Source organism: Anthonomus grandis, chromosome 6 (genome assembly GCF_022605725.1).
Source record: "Anthonomus grandis grandis chromosome 6, icAntGran1.3, whole genome shotgun sequence".
Lineage (NCBI taxonomy): Eukaryota > Metazoa > Arthropoda > Insecta > Coleoptera > Curculionidae > Anthonomus > Anthonomus grandis.
This window is the reverse complement of record NC_065551.1, coordinates 26,039,531-26,064,485: the sequence shown is the minus strand read 5'-3', so window position 1 is coordinate 26,064,485 and position 24,955 is coordinate 26,039,531. Positions and strand designations below refer to the sequence as shown.

General features: G+C 30.5%; 2 protein-coding genes across 3 annotated transcripts in view; one reads left to right on the top strand and one right to left on the bottom strand.

Annotated features, from left to right (window-relative positions):
* Window positions 1–24,955, bottom strand: part of LOC126737445 (calpain-9-like) — a 131,404-nt gene that overhangs the window by 22,910 nt on the left and 83,539 nt on the right. For both annotated transcript variants that reach the window (XM_050442353.1, XM_050442354.1), the window contains 2 exons: window positions 22,966–23,041; window positions 2,868–3,036 (listed from right to left, as the gene is read on the bottom strand). In XM_050442353.1, the coding sequence (XP_050298310.1) occupies window positions 2,868–3,036; window positions 22,966–23,041 (245 nt within the window). The remainder of the gene's footprint in view (window positions 1–2,867; window positions 3,037–22,965; window positions 23,042–24,955) is intronic.
* On the top strand, window positions 17,336–22,970 carry LOC126737447 (uncharacterized). Its single transcript, XM_050442356.1, has 3 exons — window positions 17,336–17,667; window positions 22,511–22,642; window positions 22,715–22,970. Exons 1-3 carry the CDS (start codon window positions 17,440–17,442, stop codon window positions 22,868–22,870), a joined length of 516 nt encoding a protein of 171 aa, XP_050298313.1. The 5' UTR covers window positions 17,336–17,439; the 3' UTR covers window positions 22,871–22,970.

The window sequence follows — 24,955 nt, the reverse complement described above, 5'->3', positions numbered from 1 at the left end:
TGTAATAACAATTATGTCGTGTTTTAAAGGAGAATAAATAAAATATGTATGAGAAATTATTATCTGGGTCATTTTCTTCTAGCAACACCAAACAGTAAATAAATATCTTCAATTTGTCATCTACCATTTACCGTACTGCTGTCTTTATGGTCATCCATTTCTCCCAATACTTGCGGTGGTATTCCGCAATATCGGTTATGCAACTAATGAATTTCGAAACGATTTGTCTTCTGTAATCGGTATCGGACTAATTATCTCCCGCGAATTCCGGAAATGATCCCTGAAACCATCGGACCGTGAGTCGGCCTCTCAACATCGCAGAAACAACAAGAAGAATGTAAATGCGAACAACGAGAGTGTCGAAAGGTGAAAAAACTAGGCTACTATCTTTCAAATTGACGGTGCACTTTAAATGCCATAAGGTAGAATGTGAAATAAGTTACTTTGCGAAATATGGGAGTTTTGGTAGACATGAGCGCTACATTAATGAAATACGAGAATGTAAATTAAAAAAAAAAGATAATGGCAAAAAAACACCATTTTTATAAGCGATTCGCCATAAGCAATCTACCGTTTTTTGCGAAATTACCACTGTTTAAATTTCTGTGCACGTAACGCATAAGAGTTTCAGCTAGTCAAGTACCATAAAATGCCATATATTACCATAAATAATTGGCATTTTCACACTTTTTAATCAGTAAGGAGGCTGTATTTGCCAACGCAAATAAAATTTATTACCTGCCGACTTTCGCGAGAATGATTGACTGCGAATGCTTAGGAATAATTCTTTAAGTTGCAACAGTTGCTATTTTGTGTCCAATAAAAGTGGTAATTTGTAATGAGGTAAAACATAACTTGAAATGTCGAATGACAATTTCTTTATTGATAAAAATTAATCAACTATTACAGAAATATGGTAAGAAAGAACCATAAAAAACGATGAAAAACGTGAAACAACGCTATTTTCAAATATCCAATTTTATTAAGAAACTAAGGAAAAGTGAAATACATGACAAACATATATGATAATAATAAGAAATACTTTTATTTTAATAAAGGTGCAATAGATATACAGGATTTTGAACTCTAACATAACCATAAAGAAAAAAAAATACCATGAATAATATGATTAAGTTTAAAAAATAATCGATGACTTGTCACTTGGTCCTGTGGTAATTGCTGCAAGGCTGAATGCGAGCAATTACCTTTAATTTCTTATGCACAAACTGCAAGGACTTTTGGACACCATATGGTTCCAAATAGACGGGGCTATACCGCATTTCAGAATTGCTGTCCGAAATTGGATTACTATTACTAAGATTAGTCTATGCACAAGTTTTAGATACACGGGAATATTTATTAAAGGCTTGAAAGGTGTACTTTACGCTCCGAAAATTTAAACAAAACGATACAGGATACCTTGCATATATTAAGATACGCAATTTAAGACAAATTAGTTGGTCGAAATAAAATTGAAACCTATGGTTGAAAAACCATATATTTAGTTTAAACTTATTAGGTATATGGTTATATAATTCGATAGCATTCAATAGGAAAGATCTTTTGAATAAGGCAGATTTAAATTTAAGCATGGTGCAGAATCCCTTGTTTCTTAAATTTAAGTTATGTACTGGGAATAAACTTTTTTTTTAGTTTTATTATTGACGATGTTAAGAACTAGACTGTAACAATTTGGTTTTCAACATTTGCTAAATGGAAGTTGCACATATTTAACATAGTCATCCAATTAGTTTTTTTAAATTTTATGTGATATATGATCACGGCTTTTATTACCAATAATCTGCAACAAGAATATCGCATTTTTTAATTTTTTGTTCTATTTACCAAAGACAAGGCATGTATATATAAAATCATAGTAGGAATAATGGCTTAGCCCATTTCAATGTGAAATTAAGTGATTGTTTTTGATTGTACATTAATTTAAGAGATAGAAATTTTGTTTTAATTTAAATGCTTAACGTAGTCGCTATAACGAATATTTTGATTCAATATTAATCCAAGATTCTTGGCTGAATTAACATAAAGAAATATAGAGCCATCTAACAGAATTTCAACGTTATTTTTAGCAATGTTTCTGTTTTTATTATTGGCGATACATAAAATTATCGACTTGCTTGAATTAATTTGGAGATTATCCTGTTAGGATAATTTTGTAATAGTTTCAAAGTTGCAATTTAATTTCAGCCTCCTATCCGCATAATTAGATGTGTCAAACTTATATTTAGCAAAAATTATAAACATTGCATAAGTAGAGATAACTAATGTACACTTTCAATGAAAGGGGATAAACTAGTGGCTGGAAAAAACTAGTATAGAGTATATAAATTTTTATACAAATTAAAAAATGAAAGAAACTTAAAATTTTAAATCGGTAGAAGGACAAAGAGGCAAAGGATCAAATAGTTATCATAATAAGGTTAAAAAATCACAAACAGTAATACGTTATTAGAAAAAAAAACTTGGGTTTTTTTGGGTCCTTCTACTACAAAGTAAGCGCATATCTCTACATACTTATACAGGTGCGAATTTTTGCTTTTAATTTTAAAAGAAGCTTGCTTATTTTTTAGATAAGAATTATAGAACTAAAAGATATTTTCGTAAATTTTAGTACAGAAAACTGAAATACATGGATACAATAAATAGAAACTGCAGAGTCGCGTAATATTGTTGCTCACTGCAAAATTTTATTAACGTGTAACATAGTTACTGCAAGTAAGGTCAAATTTAGGGAGATATGATATTCCTAAAACAAATGCTCGCACTGATTACGAAATGCAGCTATCTTATTAAATACGTATATTTCGAAGTAGTCATATAAAAATATTTGCATCGATTTTGAGACTTACATGTGGCCTCAACCATACAATAGGACTCAAACTAGGTTTCTTGTGATGGTACAGAGATTTCGAACTAGCTGGAAAATCCACATCTTCATAAAGCACCCCTTTATCCCTGCATGATCTCTTAATGGCCGCATAACTGGACGGCGTTTTCCTTCTTTCCGTTGTACAGTATCTGCAACAAATACAGCATTTTAATCAAATATTCTAGTCAAGTACATTTTATAGGTGTATCTAATTGCCTAAATTATCTAAACTGCAGTAAGTAATTGCGCAATAAAATGTTAAACCTACTTATTGTTTTCTGTTCTTGTATATGGAGTCGCAGCTGTACCGTTACCGGTGGTAAAGCACGATGCACATTTACGGAGATTCGCCTTGTTTTAGAAGAGAAAAAAAAATATAAAATTCCCTGAGATATTTAGTTATTCTTTACTGTAAACTTGGGAATGCACAATGGTTTGATTAGTTTAAATTGTAAAATAAAATAAGGGTTTAATTATATGGTGAAATGAATAATTTATAAAAAAAATATGAAAATCTATATATAAACAAAAGGGCATTTAATAAAAAAAGAAACACATTTCAGGAAAAGAAATATAATTTCAACGGTTGATTTCTTACTGCTTACTTTATTCATTAAGGCAATAAACCTTACGGTATTCGGTTCATTGAAAAAAAGGCCCACCATCAGTTAAGTCGTCATTAATCTAATGAAGGAGATAACAAAACCGAGGATTATCTTTCACCAGGTCATAGTTTATCTTTATGTATCTTTCTCCAAACCGAATAAGAGGAGGAAATGCGGCAGACAAAACTTAATTAAACACACCAAACACGGAATCGCGGAAACCGTGTGCAGTTTTCACACACTCCGATTCCTAATTTTCAAATCACGACCAGTCGACGAGATGAGTCTTGCCTATTTCTTATATGACGTACCGGTGGATTAATTTATGTGAAAGTGGTAAATCAAATATTTTTTTTGTTGAATTTAAACTTGTTTGTAATTAATTTTAATGAAAGGTAAATAATTTTTCTTTGGGATATAGTTTTTTCTGTGGGAATCCTATTATTTGAATGACTTCGACTAAAATGTTATGAAGCTTTAAAAATTCTTTTGATACCATAACAAAACAGAGTAAATACTCCAAACAGCCTTGACAAACATGAGATTTCATTTAGTAAGCTGTTAGAATAGCAGAATAGCAACTGAAGCTATATTTATATAGTCAGGCAGTACTAAAAGCACTAGACTTCAACATATAAACCTCACAAATTGTGTGCAATAGCAAAGAAGCCCTAGGTACTATAAAGGGTACTAATATATTTTCCCTAATAGGACTCTTATCCTTTTTTAGGTACCTATCCATATCAGATGTTTGCAATCATATTGGCAATTATAGTTCCAGATATCCAGATTTTTAGTAGTAGCTTCTGCAAGTGCCCAGGACTCTACGCCATACAGTAAAACAGAAAAGATATGGCATCTTAGTTGCCTTACTTCCGATTTAAGAAATATGTTGTGATTTCTGAAAATGACCCTCATTTTGTTAAATACCGCCCTTGTATACTGTCCCATTGTTCAGCTATAATGGTTCCAAAATAAATAAAAATATAAAAGCAAAACATTAAAACTTAAACATTTTTACAAGAGTGAATTAAATATACAAGGTATATTATCATCAATTTTAATTAAAAAACCTTCAATTCAGTCTGATGTTAAGGTGTCCTAAACTTAATTCTACAGACAGAATAAAAAGACAAAAGTACAACATTAAAACTACGTATTTTTAGAAAATCCAATTAAATATGCAAAGTAATTACAAAAATCAGCTTACAAAATATACCCATTTAAGTTATGCATTAGGCATAACTTAAATAGATAATATGATCAGTTTGATATGTACCATTTTCTTTCAATTAAAAGGAATTATCTCTCTTACTTTTTCTTTTTCTTAATATTTTTCTTTTACTCAATTTTTATACCGGCAATTCAAATAGTTTATTTGTGTAATTTTTATTCTTGCTTCTGGTACTGATACCACACATCAGCAAGGTACTACTCAACATAATAGACGAACGCCTAAAATTATATCTCATCCATCAGATACCAGACAAACAGATTTTATGCCAGAAAAAGGCACACGCGTACATATCATAAAAATACGACAACTCATTGATAAAGGACGCGAATTCAACAAAAAGATGTACCTTTGCTTTGTTGACGATAATCAACGCCTTGTAATAACAGTGACAGGTGCAACTTAACCTTAACGTTAACAGTGACTTAACTTTGTGATAATAGTTAGATAATGCCTTGTGATACCAAGATGTTTGATTCCTTAAAGTGGGATAAGCTCTGTAAAAGTATAAGCAAAATGGAAACTGCCCCTTATTTAGGTAGCAATATTGTTGAACAAGTTTAATTCGAGTTCCACCGACATTTAGGTGATCTCTCGATTTATATCTCTTTTGCTTCAGTTTTTTTATGTTGATATTAAGACAATAATGTTGACCGTACTGCGTGCGTCCATTAACTTTTGCAGTGCTTCCAAGTTATCTGCTATCACCTTGGTATCGTCGGCGTATCGAATATAATTTCGACTGACTACGTTCAAAAGGATACCTTCTTCTACTCCGTTAAGGACTTTTGTTTTGGAATTTTTTTCAAAATATAAGTTAAATATCAAAGTCGAGAGGACACAACCCTGTTTGACACAGGTTGTATTTTCACCTATTTCATTCGATCTCCATTAAGGTTTAAACATGCTATATGATTCCAATAGATATTTAAAATTAATCTGATATCTTTTGATCATTTTATAATGTGAAACGCGACCAAATGCATTTTTCATAATCGATCACACATGCGTTTACGTTACAGTTGATTGACGTCTCTGCATCTATGGATTAGAACTTGAACTTCAAAGAGTGCCTCTTAGGGTCTGATTATAAAACCAAATAGGTTTTTGGGATATTTGTTCTTTGCATTTATTGTAAATTCTCCTCTATCTCCTCATCTCTCTGTAGTATGATTATTTGATGGTCTGCTATTCCTCGCACTTCTTTGCTTCATGGTTTCTTAAGCAGTGCTATAAATTCTGACTGCAGCTATTTTTCGAAGATATTTCCAGAACTATAGATTCTGTTAAAGAGGTCGATAATCCAGGCTATTTCTTTATCGTCGAACAGCTTCAGAAATTCAACCTCTATGTTGTCGTATTGTTTTGAATTCATTTTATTGCTATTTCTACCTCGTGGATTAGTATAGGTAGGCCTACAGCTTCTTCCAACCATGAGCACGTGACATTAGCTCATTGATCTAATTATTGATGCTATCGACACAAGGAATCTGCGACGTCGTCCAAAAATATTTACATGACAAATATTTATTAATAACAGAGTTTGCTTTAAATATAAATGATATTACCATTTATGGACAATTTATGTGTTTATTAACACACTTTGTTGGACTAAGGGTACCTGCCTAATAAGAAGCATTTTTATGTTAATTAAATATTTATTAGATTTCTTAATAACTATTGTTTTAAGATACAAATTTTTAGCATTTTGCATAATTTTATTGTATCAAACAAATATAAGTTTTACCTCACTTATTTTGTATCACATCAGATAATATATACACGGTGCTGGCTTCTTCAAAGGAACAGTATTGCTATATCGAAAGCTAATCTACCTAATGCCTTTATTGAAAATACATAATAACTATAGATAGGTGTATGCACGTACATAGGTATTATGCTATTTTTTTGCCAGGACAACAACAAAACATGAAAAAAGTTCTGTTTGTAAAATCATGGACAAAACTTCAGTTTCCTATTTTTTATAGTCTATTTTTTTTTAGATTTAAAAATATATTTTTATTTTACTTACTTATACTCATATTTCCCACACATATTCATATTTAAGCTTTTATTTAGGCTTATTTCTAAGATCCCCTATTCTACGATTATGAAGACGGTCCCCATGATTGATGTTATGAAAGTATTTGTTCTCAAACAAAGTTGTTGTTCCCTGATTCTAGTCTTTCAATATTCTACGGACTGTAACTCGGTAATTCTTGGGCATAATGAATTTTTAAGAAATAAAATTGGCCAAACTGGAGAACATAACTTAGCATAGTTATACCATCATCAAACTGAGTAATTGATGCATCAAAAATATCCATTCGTCTGATTTCCACGGCTAACACCATCGCTTGTCGATATTGTCCGTCGCATTTCCAGGCATCTCTGGAACATCCTGTTAACGATTGCTTTCAATCTAGGGTCAAGCTGAGGTTTGGTGCCAGTGACCTCGTCTGCCAAAGCGATTCTTTGTTAAGTGGAATAATCAATGTAATTAATGAATGCTTTGAATGATGTAATGAATGAATTTGAATGATGCAGGTAGTTGCAAATCTTGGTTAGTCCAAAGCTCTAATTTATTGCTCATTTAAACTTTTTGATATCTGATACAATTAACAAACCTCTTATAATCAACATCTGTATTAATAAATTCATCAGCAATAGATAAGCATTCTTCACATGACTAATCAGCTGTCATTTCGTTAAACATATCATTCCTTACGAAAATGATCCGTTAACCAAATAGTGTGGGAGGAAGTATACCCCATCATGTACCTGCACCACGGGTAGGTGCAAGCAAATGAGCAAAACGACCGTGTGATTATAACATAATAAATCAAAGTCCATAGCGGTTCCACACCATTTAATTTTATATTCGCGGAAAGCGAGTTTTGTTTCAAATACGAGGCCGTGTAATCGATTGCGATAAATCATAGGCCCGGTATATTATTATTATTATTTCATTGCTCATTGGCACCGCGATAATCAATTACCGATATCTCGTCAGCTAGAACAGTTATTTGTCTCTGTTAAAATGCATAATGCATGTGCGAAATACTAGTTCTTTGCGTTTCTGTGTCGCGGCCGTAGTAAATTAAGAATCTGTTATGTCAATGTTTATCTGTTATGGCCTTACGGACTTGCTTTTGCCGTTCTATGTATTATTCAATTTTGAAAAATGCAAATTATTTAATATTTTCTTACACAGAATTGAATACTGTTGATTAAATGGTATATGTTTAACTAGTGTCGTATGTCAAAACTTTTTATGAGGATGCGCTTTTGTCATTCAAGCACATTATCCTTTATTCAACGCTCCTGTAATTAAATATTCATCCAGCAAAATCATTTTAAAGTTCCTTTTCTTTATTTCTTTTTCTCTGTTATAAGATCACCATCACTTTTTTTATAGAGTCTAAATTGGTCTATAATATCTTGTAGATCTTTAACTAGTCTTTGGTCTATCACTACCTGGGATACTTTTTGCACTTTTCACAGCATTAATAACAATATCTGAACCATGTGTTGCTGCTTATGCAGATGATAAAGAATATATTGATATTATACACATATTGTATCTTTGTAATCACTACTAAATAACATATCATCTGCAAAGCAAGAAAATCGATTTATTTTTCCCTTATGATAATCTTGAAATAAGAAATAGGTAGAACACGTCTTCTAGAACCAGACTTAGAGGTTTTAGAGAGATGTAAATTTTTTCTAAGCTTCCTTTTCCATACAATGCCATATCTAAACATTTTATAGTTATGAAGTTTAAAACAACTTGATTCATCAAAAAAATCTGAATTAACTTGTCATTATCCTATACTTTGCTTGAAATACAAATATCATATATTACTTCCAGCATTTCTATATTTCACATTATAGTTTATAAAATATAACTTCTTTTTGATAGTTTTATCATTTAGACTAAGTAAAATCTTGTACTTATCTTAATGAGCCTTGCATTAATCACAAATCTTACTATCTAAGTAAATAACTGAAACTATTTATTATGCAATGCCTGTAACAATATTTTCATTAAGAGAATTTTTTTCAAAGAAACAATTTACTATTAATATTTTCTTTTTGTAATAAAAACAGTTCTTACTCACTAGGAATTTTTTTGCACTGCCTACCGTATGATTAGGTGATTCTAGGTTAGGACTTGTAAATGATAAGCATATACGTAATACTGTCATCAGAATTCTTAGATGGTTGATAATGTATTAGTAATAGCATTTTATAAATTATTTATATTGCATCGTTAACATTGTTAGAAAATAAAAATGTTATCTGCAAAGCATCAACGATTCAGCGACAAAGGTTCTCGTTTCCTTGATGATATCCTGATATGATAGATCACTTAAATAAGTCTTAAACAGTATAAAGAAGATATGCGTTTTTCTAAATTTCCTCCTTCATTCATATAAATTGATGTACGTGTACTTGGAATAACTTGGTTGTTACACGTACAGTTAAGGTACACATAAGGTTGGAATACCTGCATCTACTGCAATTTAAGGTATCTATTAAAACAAATGAATTGTATTAACAAATACCTATATCTGATTATTAAATGGCTTTTTGAGGTTAAAAAATAGACACAAAAATTTTGCATAGCCTCACTTAGTTATAAATTTAAAGCATGAGCATAAGTACTATGTATGAATACTTTTGATTTTATCATCCTCGTCAAAAGCTTCGAAATGGCTTATTGATGGCTAAATACTTCATCTTATAAATTACTAGTTTAAGTAAATCTTCTTATTTCTAGAGTACGATTTTTTTAACGGCTTCTTTTCTCAGGTTTAGATTATTTGTATTTCAAACGATTTATTTAGATGCTTCTATCATGATCGATCCCTTTGAGGTTTTTCTCCATGTTTGAACGTCTGTTGCTATTTCTGGATTATTATGGATTCTTTAAAATTTATATTACTTAACTAGTTTGAATGCCGATATGTAATTTTTGTAAAAAGAACCATAAGATTCCTCTGTCGAATATCTTCGACAATTTTTCTATGGTTTTCATTACTTATGAGCAATACGATTCATATTCATGTTTCTTAAAAAAAGGCCTTTTTTTTAAATTTTCTACTTACTCTACTAATATTGCAACAAGCTAAAAAAGCATTCAATTTATAGGTATGGTTGTAAAACTGAAAAGATATTGATAGTAAAATATATTTTATAGATGACTATCTTAATCTAGAATGTGGTTGAAAAGAGTTCTTGTTGATCTCATTAATTTGCTTTATTTTTTATTTTCGGACTAATATACAGCTCGTTAAGCTTAATATTAAGAACTTGATATATATTTGAAATGTTGCTAGGCCTTTATTAAGTTGAATGCTTTATGGTATGCAAAGAAGTTAAGAATCACTTTTTTCATCCAAGGTAAATCAATTATACTTCATCCAAGGCTTTTTTTATTAGACTTATATTATTGCAGGCTCTATGATAGCCGCGTATAATAAAATCTATAATTTTTAGCAGTAATAAAATTCTATATCGTCCATATCAAGACTTTTATCAAAATTCTCCACTGACTATCTCTTTTAAAATTCCATTACATTTTTTCTTGTTAATAAACGACGCGATATCTTTAAACATTAGATCAAATTAGGCCTCTAATTACGTGACCTTGGTGTGGCCTGATGCAAATTTAAAACGGTAACAGTTCTACATGTTTCTACTCTATTAACGGCACTATCAACGGAAAAGTTATTAGCGACGTGCGGATGCATGCGGTGAGATTTGTTTGCACTTACAGGGGGATATTCTTCAGTATTTTTTTTAATACTACATTATAAGAATTAATTTTAATGATGACAACAAGGCTTTTATATTTGTCAAATATGAGTCTCCTAAGAAAGAAGATGATCTTGATGCATAAAACGAAGACATTTAATTTACATAAAAAATTCAACTCATTACTTATTAAGCAGTATATACGGTCATAGAATTATTTGTACGTCAGCTAAAATAAATAATAATTTATTGATTTATTCATTCATTTAGTGGTGAAATTCATAACACCCCCAATGTAATTTTGTCCTTATATATAGACTCCTAACAATCGATCAGCCGAGTAGAACCTAATTTTTACTTTTTTTTTTTAAGTTAGTTATTCCTTATATTTTCTTCCTCCCTTATTCATAGTAGCTTTCAACCTGTTAGACTTAATAATCGTTTCAAAGATTAATGATTTCGTATAAATATATACATTTTGTGCTGCTATACGTGCCCCAAAAACATGTCAGTTAAAATAAAAAGTCATTTCCAATCAGTCCAAATGAATTTTTTTCGACAAAAATCGATAAGCAAAGGAACAAAGTTATTGAACAGTCACCATGTCACCGACGTTTTTGAAGCGATAACCGCTTTTTTGATAATCCCCAGACGCACAGCTATAGATATACAAAAAATGTTGCACAATTGATGCAATGATCAAAAGAAGAAATATCGATGAAGACCGTATGGCCATTAGAGTTTAACCGAAAAAAAAATTTACATTTGAAAAGCAAGTGTGTTATAAAGATATTCTAGGAAAAACTTGCGATCTTGTGCATGCATTACAATTAGCATCAAAAAATGTTGCTTTAAGTTTGAGGGAGATATATAATTTTCAATGGATCTTTTGTAATCTTTGCATCTAAACGAAAAATTCTTACAATATTATGTTTATACCACTCTTGTAACTAGTGACAATCATTTGAAATTTCAAATTGTAACTTGTCCTGACGATTATAAAAATTTGTACAACTCAAACGTGGTTGTTGATGAAAACAAGTGGAAATTCATTTTTGCGAGTTCAGTGGGGCAAGTTGACACTGCAATATGGTTTACAGAGCGATACACTAGCATGACAGCTCATTCGATTAGGACTCGACTGCAAGAGAATCATTCTGGGCTAATTTTCAATAGGGTTGATTTAGACCTTGTCGATATAAAATGCCCTGCAAGTCGCGAAAATTTAGAACTTTTTGATTACGAATTGGGTATTTCGTATGTAGACTATATCCCAAACAGCATAGATACCTACTAAAGACATATTTTGTAGGCAATACGGACGTATATAGGATGTCCACTTTCTGCAGGATTCTACGTCATACGTACGTACCTTTAGGACATTTTACGTCATGTATTGTTCATAATATGACGTATCTAGGATGTTTACACATGACTTCTTCTCTTGTGTGGTAAAATGTATTCAGGAGAAAAAATAACTAATTTATAAAAACTAAAAATATATTGATTATAAAAAGTAAAAATATTAAACAAAACACGTTTATGTTAAAAACAAAACAAAAAAATTTACGTTTAAGAAAATTCAAAATAATAATCATTTGTTCTTCGCAACCATTGTGATATAAGCTCTTAAATTTTCTTTGCGCTTCCAATCCCTGCTGTAGTGTTGCACCTTAAAACAATATTTTAAAATAAGTAAGTGATCAATTCAATAATTCATTACTACTAAAATGAGTAAAAAGGCTCTTACCATGAATTGGGCTAGATCGTAGTAGATCGTTCAGATCACTAAGTGATCAGAAAAACAAAATTCAAATGTAATAAGAAAAAGATTATTACAAGCCGAATACTTTAATAAATCTAAAATTCACAGGAATGTAAAATTTTATTACAAAGCACAAAATACAAAACTATAGTCTAAGTTACAAAGAGACAACCGATGCTAATATATTGCCAATAATAACCAAGCATTCGTGACGTTCGTTCTCGCATCTATCGCTTGTCTTAAATACTGTCAACAGTATCAACTTTACTCCCTCATGTTGCCAATTACTTATTTGACAGTCACTAAGGGCAAGGGCAAGAAAAACACTAGGTTGCTTTTGTGATTGATCTTGAAAATTTTGAAATAATACTATGACACATACTCCATTATCTATAGTTTTTAGATACGTTGAAAATCCTATACCTAATTACTTTTCTACGATATCAACATATAAATTAACTAAGGAAAAAGAAAGAAGGTACCTCGATTTTTGTTTACCGTCCTGAAATTCGAAATATTAAAAGTACAACTTGTTTGAAGAAATATTCAAAGTAGAAAGGATTTTTTTTCTGGCATATAGTTTTGTGTATTAACAAAAATTTATATTTTTCAAATTCCTGTATAATCCGGGCGAGCTAAAATATTTTTTAAGTATTCATATGTACATTTATCACATCGGAGGGACATATCTAATGTACGTACTAACTACGTACCCAAAAGTACCTATTAAATACGTCAATTCTATAATAATGGACGTATGAACATAAATACGATGTTAAAATAACGTACCCAGGATGTATGATGCTGTTTGGGACAATAGTTAATTCTCCAAAAAAATCAGATGTGAAGCAGAGAGAATTTTATTACCCTCAAATGCAATTTTCATTGTATGTCACTGGATTAAAAGTGTGTTAGTTTTTCGTATATTAAAAAAAGGATTTTACTTTGCTTAAAATTGATAGATTTGATGATTTTTTGAACAACCTAAATCCGCGTATTAAAGATTTTTACTTTCAACTTTCTACCACCTTTTTTTGAAAGAATTAATTTAAAAAGCATGATTTACAAACTGTGTGCAGCTTTTTTCGGTATTTTAACTGTGCTTTAAAAAACAATATTATACATAATAAAGTTACATTTGATAAAAACATATCGCAAGCGTTACCAAAATTCACAAAAAAAAAGCGCCGGACGAGAGACATCGATCACAATTTCTTAAAAAATTGTTTAATCTTTGGTGTCATTTTAAATCTAAATCATAAACTCTTTATATTAGCGAATGACCCACGCCTTCACAATCTAAAATCTCAATCTTCCTTACTGATTCTTATATACATGCCTTCACGCGTGTGGCCGCTATGGGAATCCATTATGCCCATTGCGTCGAGCAAAGGTGTTCAATTTGTTAGTCCAAATTGACCAGGAAATATTATCATAAGATCGTGAAGATGCTAAATTCTTTCTTGCATTTATATAATATGCATATTTACCATTAATGTAAATGAACTGACGCGGTCTATGTTATTTTTGATTTATTTTGAGAATCGTTATATTCGCCTGAGGAAAGTTACTAAATTATATATATATTAAAAAAAAACACAAATTTATCCATGTTTTTATCCTTAATGGATTTCTGCGTATCAGTTCCAAGATTTCCTCGAATTCACACTTAATTATAATTAGCGGCAACCAACATAAAGAAAAACGTAATTTCAAAACAGGCCGCATCATACAACCCATTAATCATCTCTTGGTATGATGCGTTGATGTTTGTTTTTGCCTCCTCACGCCCCCTGCCATGTTTCGCATCGTTTTTGCGCTTAATGTGACGCCGTATTTATTTTATGTTCAGACAAAGTGGGATCAGGATGATCTGCCCTTTTTTCTCATGTATAATTCTGCGAAATTAAATGCTAAGTTTAGCATGAATATAGTTGAAAAGATTGAGACACTAATGTAGAATTCATTTTGCTCAAACTATTATTTGGAGTTTCTAACAAACAGAAACACATTTTATGATCATTATTTTCTGTTATTCACACGCATTTTTAATGAGTAGTAGAATCGTATAATCTATTATTATCGTTGAATATCATTTTTTATTTTAAAATTAATTTGGTCAGTAATAAATATAGTTGAGTTAAATACCTCTGTTGAAGAATAAAGAGAACTGTCACTCAGAATTAATTTCTTTTAATAAAATGTCTGTTTCATTTTAAGGTATATTTAAAAACTTCTTAAGTAATTTAAATGGAAATATTAAATATGTTCCTATCTTTCCGTAACAAAATGCTATCAACTATTTTTAATAACTCACTACAGATTTCTACAGTAATCAAAATACTGAAAACAATGTGTTATAAACCCTATTTCGAAAAAACCAAATAATATTAATAAAAATATTAATAATAATAATAATAATAATAATAATATCAAAAATATTTAATCTAGAATTACGTTGATACATAAAATGAAATAGTGTCATACAAAAAGTACATAATAAACATGTATAGAAAACTATTCAATCTATTAACCCTTTCAAAATACACATGAACAATACAAGGTTTAATGTTTACCAAGAGTTTAAATATTGCTTTCTTCAATAATCTTATGTTTGGTCTTAAGTCTCTGTTTGTCATTGTCATCTTTTGACTACTTTGTTATGTTGTCTATGGGCCCTGTTTGATTGCACTGGATAAGTAGGTACAGAATATTTAAAACTACATAGGGTTAGAGCACTGCGTAAAACTTTAACACAGTAGAGTTACAAACATTTTTTACATTCGATAAATAGTCTGATCAACAACGAAAAAAATTTCTGGAAGTTTGTAAGTAAGAAAAGAAGTTCTAAAAGAAAAAGAGAAGATATGAGCTTTAATAATGTCTACTGATAGTCGGCAAATTGTAGCTCTTTTTGCCGACCACTTTCCTACTGTTTTTTTCAAATTGGAATATTATAATACCTCCTGAAAAAACTTTACTACAAATTAATATTGATTGTCCAAGCCTGATAGTCTCCCAAGTCCTTGCCTGATAAGTTGATGATGGGTCCCGACGATAAACCAGATTTGGTCTTGAAGTTGTGTAGATATCATCTCAAGCTTTGGGTAAAATGGTTAACAAATCTTTGTCCGTATTTGTAACTATTTGGAAAGAAAGTTTCATATCTCCTAAATGAAAATTGGGAGAAAGGAATCATATTAAAGACTACAGAGGTATATTTATACAGTTATCAATTTAGTTTTTGATAGCTTAGTCTAGACCTATTAAAACAGCATGGCTCTTTAGAGGAGGTCTATTGATTGTAACTAATCTACTCACTTACAGCACTAAACTATCGGGTACCTTGGAGAGATGGTATTAGGGTGTCAAGTTGATGCCATATATACCGACTCCTTCAAGACATTTGATAAAGTAAATTACTGGCTGTCGTTTAAAATGTTAATAAATATAGGTTTTTCTAATAGGTTTGCAGAGTGGGTGATTCAGAAGTTGATAGTAAAAATTGGTAATTTTTTGTCAAGACTGATTGATGTAAACTCTGGAATCATGATGGCCACTATTTCCATTTGCTATTTACTTTAATTGTCAATAACCTCAAAGATTGTATGACACATTGTGAATTTGAATTAACTGATAGTCTTAAATTAATAGTATGGTATAGTATGGTAATTTTGTATGATATAGATGTGGATTTAGGTAGTTTGTCTAAATAGTATAAGTGCAACTTGTTGGAACTTAATACTGATAACTATTTCTTTTAGTAAAAAGAAGATTAAATTTTATCGTCTTATTCAATAGATGGCTTGATTCTACGAAGCAAGGAACAAACCAATGACTTGGGAACACTCAACTTGATTCTCAATTAAATTTTAATGAAAATTAGCAGTTAAGTTACAGTAGATGTTAGGATTTACTTTGAGGAATTGCTCACTGGAAGCGATTAAGTCAGTGCATGTTGGGTTGCTCAGATCACAACTACAGTATGGTTCAATTATTTTCAGTTCAGTATAATGTTTATAAGTCATTAATTAAGATAATACAAAATAAATTTTTAGTGTATTGTAATTATGGGTTTAATTTGAATCTCATTTCAGAACATTACTAACCTCTTAATTTAACGAAATATCATTACCTTAAATAAAATACGATTTACTGTACACGCTCTAATTTATAAAATTTTATATGCTCTTAAATCTTGTCCATTCTTACTCTCTGAGACAAACTTTTCAATTCCTCGTAAAACAATTAAGCAAAATAATATAACAATATTGTGACGCCGAGAAACCAACTGATTCTCCGTTATTCCGGAATGACACAAATGGTACACCACACGACATCTCGAAAGTTAAATGAGATTCTTCCGGAACAGCGTTTAAATGTGTACAGTGTGTAAATGTATCTGACTATCGATTATTTTAATTCAAACCTAACGAACTGGAAAAACGCTGCAATAATTAATTTTTTATTAGTTTTCACAGAGCGAATTATGGACGATATTCTTTTATGGTTAGAGCTTTGGAATGTTTAAATAAAAAGCAGAGATTGGATGTTTTTATTAATTCTTTTCAACTCTTTAAAGGGAATATACTAACAATACTTTAGTTTATCTGTTGCTGTGAGGCAAGACTATTAAAAATTTTTTCATTTTTATGCCCGTATAATGCAGATTTTATTTAGTGTTATTTTTTAAAGACTGTTAACTATTTTCAATATTATATAATTTACACTAAAAAAGGTACTTTTTTATTATTTTATTATCGTTTTCTGAGCAATTTAATATATATATATATATCAGTGTAATAGATACTATTTGTTCTAGAGCCAGTTTTAACCATAACCAGCCAATACCAACCATATTTCCGTCAAAAGCTAAAAATCGGAAAGCAACTTATTTAGCTGTATTATTGGTTCGGTTAATTGTATTAAAAATTACATTTTTAATAATTTTAGTGATAAATATTTTTTTTATCAACCAGCCTTAGTGAGGATACCCATAGAAACTGTAGAATATAATATGCTTTATGAGGTACTAAAAGTAAAGGTAACCCTTTCAAACCACGTCCAAAGGTAAAAAACCTTTACATGTCAAATTAAAATGACAAACTTCACATTATTTTGCGAGTATAAATTAAAAATTGTCAGTGCTTTTTCGATATTAAAATTTCTTTAAAAAGTCCCCAAAATGTTTATGTATACTGTGGCAGTCCTTGTTTGTGCTACCGCTGTAGTCATCTGCGCCTTTATGCTGATAAGTTCCGGGAATTATCAGCAATTTAAGGAAAGTTGGAATAAAAAGGCTCCAAGGATAACCGAACTGCCTATTATAACACCAACTGGGCAAATTGTAAATTCTGTGGAGGATTTGGATATGCAGTTGGAGTTTCTGGAAAACCAGCTCGAAGAAAAAGAAGTAAGTTTAAGAATTATAATTTATTTTCAATACTTTAGACGAAAAGGACAAGGATGTTTGAGCAATTTAAGAACCAATGGTTTTCCGAAAAATTGTTGGTTTAGTAGAAAGCGTACGGCTTATAGAACATTTTAATTTAAACAAAAAATGTTTGAATTAATTATATTTTGTGCTAAAAATCAAAAATACTTTACACTTAATGATGTCATTTTTAAATTATTCCAATGCGAAAACTGTCCAATATGTCATTTCTTCACAAGGATTAGCAGTGTTGCCATACCTTACAAAATTCTTTGAGGTAAAAATCGGCAGTTATTAACATAGTGATTAATAAACTCTAGTTTTCACTTGAAATTTCTTGTGAAGTGAATTTCCTATTGTTTAATAGCGGTGTCATTAACATAAAAATATTTAAATAACTATACTATTTTACACGCACTTACTGTTTAGATTATGTTTTTTACATTAAAAATGGTAAGAGTTCCTTATTTAATATGTCGAACCCAATTTCTAACTTATTTTTCAGTTTAAGTAATGTTAAAGGGTGACACAAGATACTAAAAAGTATTTTGAAAATAAAATCGGCAAGGAAATAAAACTTGAAACAAAATAGGTCCAATGAGCTAAAATTTTCATAATAGCTTAGCAATTAAGCTTAAGAAAATGTCACCAATGGGGGTTCTAAATATTTAGGCAAATTGTTCTATGATTTTTAATTTTTTTTTCTTATTTATTGGATAGGAATAAAAACAAATCAAAAAGGCTTCCTGTTTTTTCCCTTCCATTATTGATATAAAACATTCATTTTAGTTACTGGGTAAATGTGATATGAATAATAATGATACAATCCACAAGCCTATGGAGTTGGTAAGCAAACAATAAGGGATATCAGTTAAAACAATAAGTGAATCTATAAATTTTTATATCTCAGTCTAATTATTTTAAAAGAATATCTGCACGGAAACTATTGAAAGGCTCGATTTTTCAATAACTCAATGAAGCAGGTTTCTACAGAAAAGATCGGAGGGCGTACCAATCTCTGGTTCGGTGTGTGCTAGGCAAGCATAGAAAAGACTTAAGAAACCTTTGAATGCATCCAGTGCTTGGTTGCATCGATTCAAAAAACGTCACGTGATCCATTGCCATTCAAGGCAAAAAGCTCTATGTCAGCGCAGAAACGATGGTGGAATGTTGCTCTTAGCTGGAAACTATAATTATAGAAAATAATCTACCTTCTCAAGATATATTGGTGAGATAAACCTACAAAAACCTTAGTTGGAAGCAATGAGATAAGTGCCCCAAAATATGAAAAAAGTAAAGACTGCATATGAGTCTTGACTTGTTGTACAAATGCTTCTGGCACCTATAGACTGAAGCTTGCTGTGACTGGAAAGTCAAAGAATTCTCGCGCTTTTAAACATGAAATCGCATTATTTTGGCAGTTTGGTATTAAAGTGTGTTTTTTTTAGAGGCGGAGAACTTTCATTTGGCAACGCTGTTTTTTATGACAGCCGACCTGACAGTTCTGGGTTATTTTTAGATTAGTTTGGTTTGGCATTTTGAGTTTTTAAAGACATGGTTCTATTCGAGAAGCACAGCGGGCATTACGTGAGTTTTATGGTGCTCATAATCTACCTTCAGAGAGATTAATTCGAGAAACTGTTGATCGTTTTCGCAATACTTTTACTCTAGTCGACAATACGCATCCCCTAAGACGCCGTACAGTGCGCACGCAACAAGCGATAGCTGCTGTGCAGCATAGTGTTGATAATGATCCAAATGTGTCAATTCGTCGTCGTTCTCAACAAGTTAACTTATGTCCATCCACTTTATGGAAAATTTTGCGCAAAAATCTCGGATTGCGAGTATATAAAATTCAACTTGTCCAGGAGTTGAAATCCCAGGATCATCTTTTGTGCCGTACATTAGCTGAATAGGCGGAAGGAAAGATTGCTGTTGATCCACGATTTCATATGAAAATTTTGTTCAGTGATAAAGCACACTTTTGGTTAAATGGCTATGTAAACAAGCAGAATTGCCGAATTTGGGGGGATGAGAATCCACGAAAACCCGTTACATCCAGAAAAACTAACCGTTTGGCGCGCTTTATGGACCGGTGGAATCATTGGTCCTTATGTCTTCAGAAATGCTGATGGTCAGAATGTTACAGTAAACGGTGAGCGATACAGAAACATGATTTTTTGTGCCTCAATTGGAAGCCGTTGCAGGCGTTGCAGAAATGTGGTTTTAGCAGGACGGTGCCACGTGCCATACAGCGCGCCAAACAATTAATTTACTGCAAGAGACATTCGAGCAACGAATAATTTCAAGGAATGGACCTGTAAACTGGCCAGCTCGTTCGTGCGACTTGACGCCATTAGATTATTTTCTTTGGGGCTATGTTAAGTCGCATGTCTACGCTGATAAACCCGAAATACTTGAGCACTTGAAAGTCAACATACGACGCGTGATTGTCGAAATACAGCCTGCAGTACTGGAAAGAGTGTGTGAAAATTGGACCTCTAGATTACGCCACGTACGCGCCAGCTGTGGGGGTCACATACCCGAAATCATTTTTAAATATTAATGTCAAAAAAAATTCTTTAATATAAAAGCAAATTCGTTCATATCAATAAAATATTTTGTGTTTAATTTCAATTTAAAGTTCTCCGCCTCTAAAAAAAACACCCTTTATAACCAGCAAGCTGCTTGGAAAACTTGTGACTTTTAAGATTGCTTCCATAAAGGTTTATTCCTGAAGTCTTGTTTGAAAAAAGAAAACAAAAGTGTCACAAAAGGCGCTTCTTCTTCTGGATAATGCCCATTCTTATCTTAATAACGTACTTTTAAGATCTGATGATGGGAACTTCTTTTCTCCCAATGTTTTATCAATCGCTTAATAAATACATCAGGATATTATTGAGATAATGAAACAGCTCTACCAAAGAGAATTTGTTAGATGAAGATGATCTGATGAAGTTTTGGAAATCGTTTACGACTAAAAACGCCATTTTTATAGTTGCAAATGCATGAAGCTAAGTAAAAGAGATAACTTTCAAAAAAAAATTTTACAAAATAATGACGCTAGACAAAGATGAAAGGGTTATAGAACCTGATAATTCTGAGAAACTACCATAGCTGAACTTACATAAGTGCACAACGTGGAGGAGTTTATATAAAGATTGATAAAACCGAGATTAAGAGGTAAATACAGTGTGATCAACATGAGCCAAGTTATCAGCTCCTCAGTAGCGATGATATTGTCGAACAAGTTTTAAATCAGTCTGATTGTATGTCACATTATGATCCATCCGTAAATGTAAATCAGGAAAAAGAAATCGATGGGGCAGTATGAGTCAAAATAGTATCTAACCAGCAGGGCAAGAAAGTAGCCGACCTTCTGCTATATTTGGAGCAACAAGACACTTCAGACCTTGTAGACATTTTGAACCTACGCACATCAGAACTTTGTAACTTGTTAACTTTTTTTCAAAAGCATAGCTACCTAAAATAAAAACTCGTTTAAGATTGTGACCACGTTCGATCTCGTTGAGCACGGGGTTCTACTGTCTTTTATTTAATTTTTAGCAATAATCTTTAAAAGTGAAATCCAGAGAAAGTGCATCGAAATAAAAAGTAATACGCTATGCTCAACATTCAATAATGAATACAATAATGTGAAAGAAGATGAAATTACCCCATATGAGACATTAATTAGATAATAAAAGAAAATTAGTAACTTTGGAAATTAGTAATTGTTCTAATATACTTTTGTATTATATCAAGTTGATGAGTGATGAGTGTGGGAGTATACCATAATTATTTTAACCTAATTACTAGTAGAAAATATTTGTTTACAAAAAATTAAAATTATTTTTCGATAGTAAACTATTTACTAGAGCTTTAAGTATTTTCAATTTAAAAAAGGAATAAAAAAATATTTAAAACTAATTATTCTATCTAAATATATATTTTTTATTTTAATTTAATATGTTTAATAGGATAAACATTAAATTAAAATCCTATTATCCTATTGTTTATAGGATATGTTATCTTCAATTGCAATTAATTTAATTAACTGTGTATTTTGGTTTTTATTTATAATTAAATTTCTTAATATTAAAAATTTTATAACAGCATTTTATTTTTATAACTATTTTTAATAACTATGAGCTTTAGACCACTAATGTTACTAGATTTGTATAGTTCTGAGGATAATCTCGCAGAAATCAGAACGTAAGCAAAGTATTAATTATGATAATCTAATATATATATTTTTTTAATTTATTATAAATTTTTTTATTAAATAGTTTGGATATTGTTTAAGTGAACATATATTGTAAAATAATTTTACACCTTATAAAAAAATAGGCTGAAATAGGGGTCAAATAAAACTCAGCTTAAATATTAAAACCATCTTTAAATTTTTATTTGTTTAAAAAAATTGTAATATAATACATAATATTTAAACAGAGGTAAATATTATTTTTAATATCTGATTAAATATATAGGTTTTCTAATACTTTTCTCTTTCGCAGAAAATATAAATTTATTCTTTAAATAATAAATAAAAGTAAATATAGACCCTTTAGATGACCACAGCAAAACTTGTCTGAATACTTGTAAATTTATAAGTCTAGTAAAAAAATATCGACACATTTTGAGATTATAAATATCTTATAAATAAACTTCTTTAAATATCTTTCTTAATTTTTCTCATTCTTCACATTAATCTGTACTGTTCAATTTTATAAGTAATTTTTATAGTTTTTTATGAGGTTTTCTATTAACCAAAATAACCAAAGATCGAAACAACATAACAAAGTGTTATTCATTTTTATAGAAAGAACTGGCTGAAGCTAAATCAAAACAAGAAGCCACTGCAGAGAAGTTGGAAAAATTATCTGATACAACTAACCAAGTCAAGAAATATTATGTCAGATTGAAGTCTGAAGTAACCAAATCAGAAACAGAGGTACTCCACACTTAAATTTGACATACATCTGACTACAATAACACTTTTAATAAACATATTTAATTTTTTCAGATGAATGAATTAAGACACCAAATTGACGATTTCAAAAAGAGACAATTAAGACTAAAAGAGGAAGTCAACGAAAATGTCAAATATTATACTGGGATGCTACACAACATCGAAAACAACGTTGTGAATGATGATTATGAAATGATTAAAAAGTACTAACGAGCCACTTAGTAAATGATTAACATTCCTGCCGCTATTAACTTTTTGAATAAATTATATTGTGCCTAAACCAAAATGTAATTAAACTTTTGTACCTTGACAGTGTTGATTGTTTGTCTTCCAATTTGTTTGCATGTCCATTCAAATATGCTCTAGCCGTCCCGTTTGAACCTAAAACAAAAAAAAAATCGTAAATATATTTTATACATTTAATTTACTATTTCTTAAAGCATAACAAGCACGCCGGGGGGTTAAAAATTCCAAAGACTCTCTATACGGCAAACTTTCCCATCTCGCATGCCTTCCTTTTACCCAGGTCTTCTTCGTGATCGACTTTGGTTAATTAAAGGGAAATTAACACATGCATTCGTTGCTCTTACAACCATTTGGTTGCTTCCTCTTTTGTGCGCATACCACTTAGCACGCTTTTAGAAGATTTAAATGCCATTTAGATTTGAACTTACAAGATTCTCATGCGCGCTGTACCACAATTGATGGGATTCCGCTGGTACCCGATTTGAATATCTGCCTGGATTCTTACATGGTATTGTGTTATCAAGGAATGAAAGAAAATAGTAACAAAACTTGTGTGAAGAAATGTAAGTTAAATAAATATTATTAGGATTTAAATAAATAATTAAAATGAAAGACAAGTAACAACAAATTTCACGATGGGGTATAATAAAGCAATCCAAGGTCTCCCGTTTTTAATTTAGACCATAGCTCAAGAGGAAGTATTTAAAACTAACTTTCTCCTACTTAAAGTCAAATATTAAAATTATAAAAATAAAAACAATGATATAAAGTCATACAAATAAATCCTAATATCTAGTTATAGCTCAGACAAATGCCCAAGAAAGTATTTTAAAAGTAAATAATTTTCTTCCAATAAGAGTCAAACCACTTAAAAAGTGAAACTTTTAATTTTCCATGAATATTCAAATTCACAATATGCTTTATTGTTTAAACAAATTTATATAATGTTTTTAAAAAAGCTTGATAAGATTACTAGTCCTAGAACTACAAAATACAAGAGTATAGAGTAGTGCTGACTGCATACAAACTGATAGAAATTCTTCTGACAAATCTGCTACCGTTCTTTCGCTTCGCAACGAAAACTATTGTAACTAACCTGACATTTGACGTGCCTAATTGGACCAATCAAAATGGTAGAAAGGCGTGGCCGAATTAAGGCGCGAGAATCAAATTTCTTATAAAAATCTTATAATTTTGTTACCAACATACATTCAATAGACGATAATAATATATTAATAATAGATGTTTTTTATTTGCAAAAATGCAATACATAAAATTATTTGTAATTTGAAATACAAAATTATATAGGTAAATAAAAATCCGACAAATTTAGATTTATGCAGGCAAGATTTTGTGTTTTCAACATTGTGACCTAAAAAAAAGGAAATTGTTGTTCGGATAATACCTAAATATAAGTTTGGATAATACCTATTTCGGATAAAAACTAGCGACATAAGTATTAACATCCATGTACTAAACCTACACAAGTTGAAGGAATACTTTATCAATCCATTTTAAAAAAAATAATTTAAAAACAGATTATACAAGACCCAGACACAAAGATCAAAAAGTTAAATATTCTATAAAGGTTTATAATAATATATATTTTTTTCTGTTCCCTAATATAAATTCAAGAGATTTTAAAAACTAATTAAAAATTCTATAACAGGTAGTATTTAGAACCATTTAAAATGTACATACTATTACAGGATTGGTATTTACAGGAAAATTTCCCTGTGTATGACATACCATTATTACACTATAAGATTAAACAGTGGCATATACATATGCAATATCGGGATCGTTTTATCAAACACTTAAGGTGTAGAAATCTCGTGTTAATTTTTTTAAATGCGGAAATTTTCTTCTTTTTGTAAATAAAATAGTATATGATATTCTTCAGTTTATTAAATATGCGTTGACCATATACGGTTGATAAATACAGCAAAACCAAAAAATTTAAGATAAAAATATAATACTACGTAGCAAGGAATAAGAGGAAGTAATGTGTAAATTATACATTTTATAAAATTGAGATCTTAAAGCAAG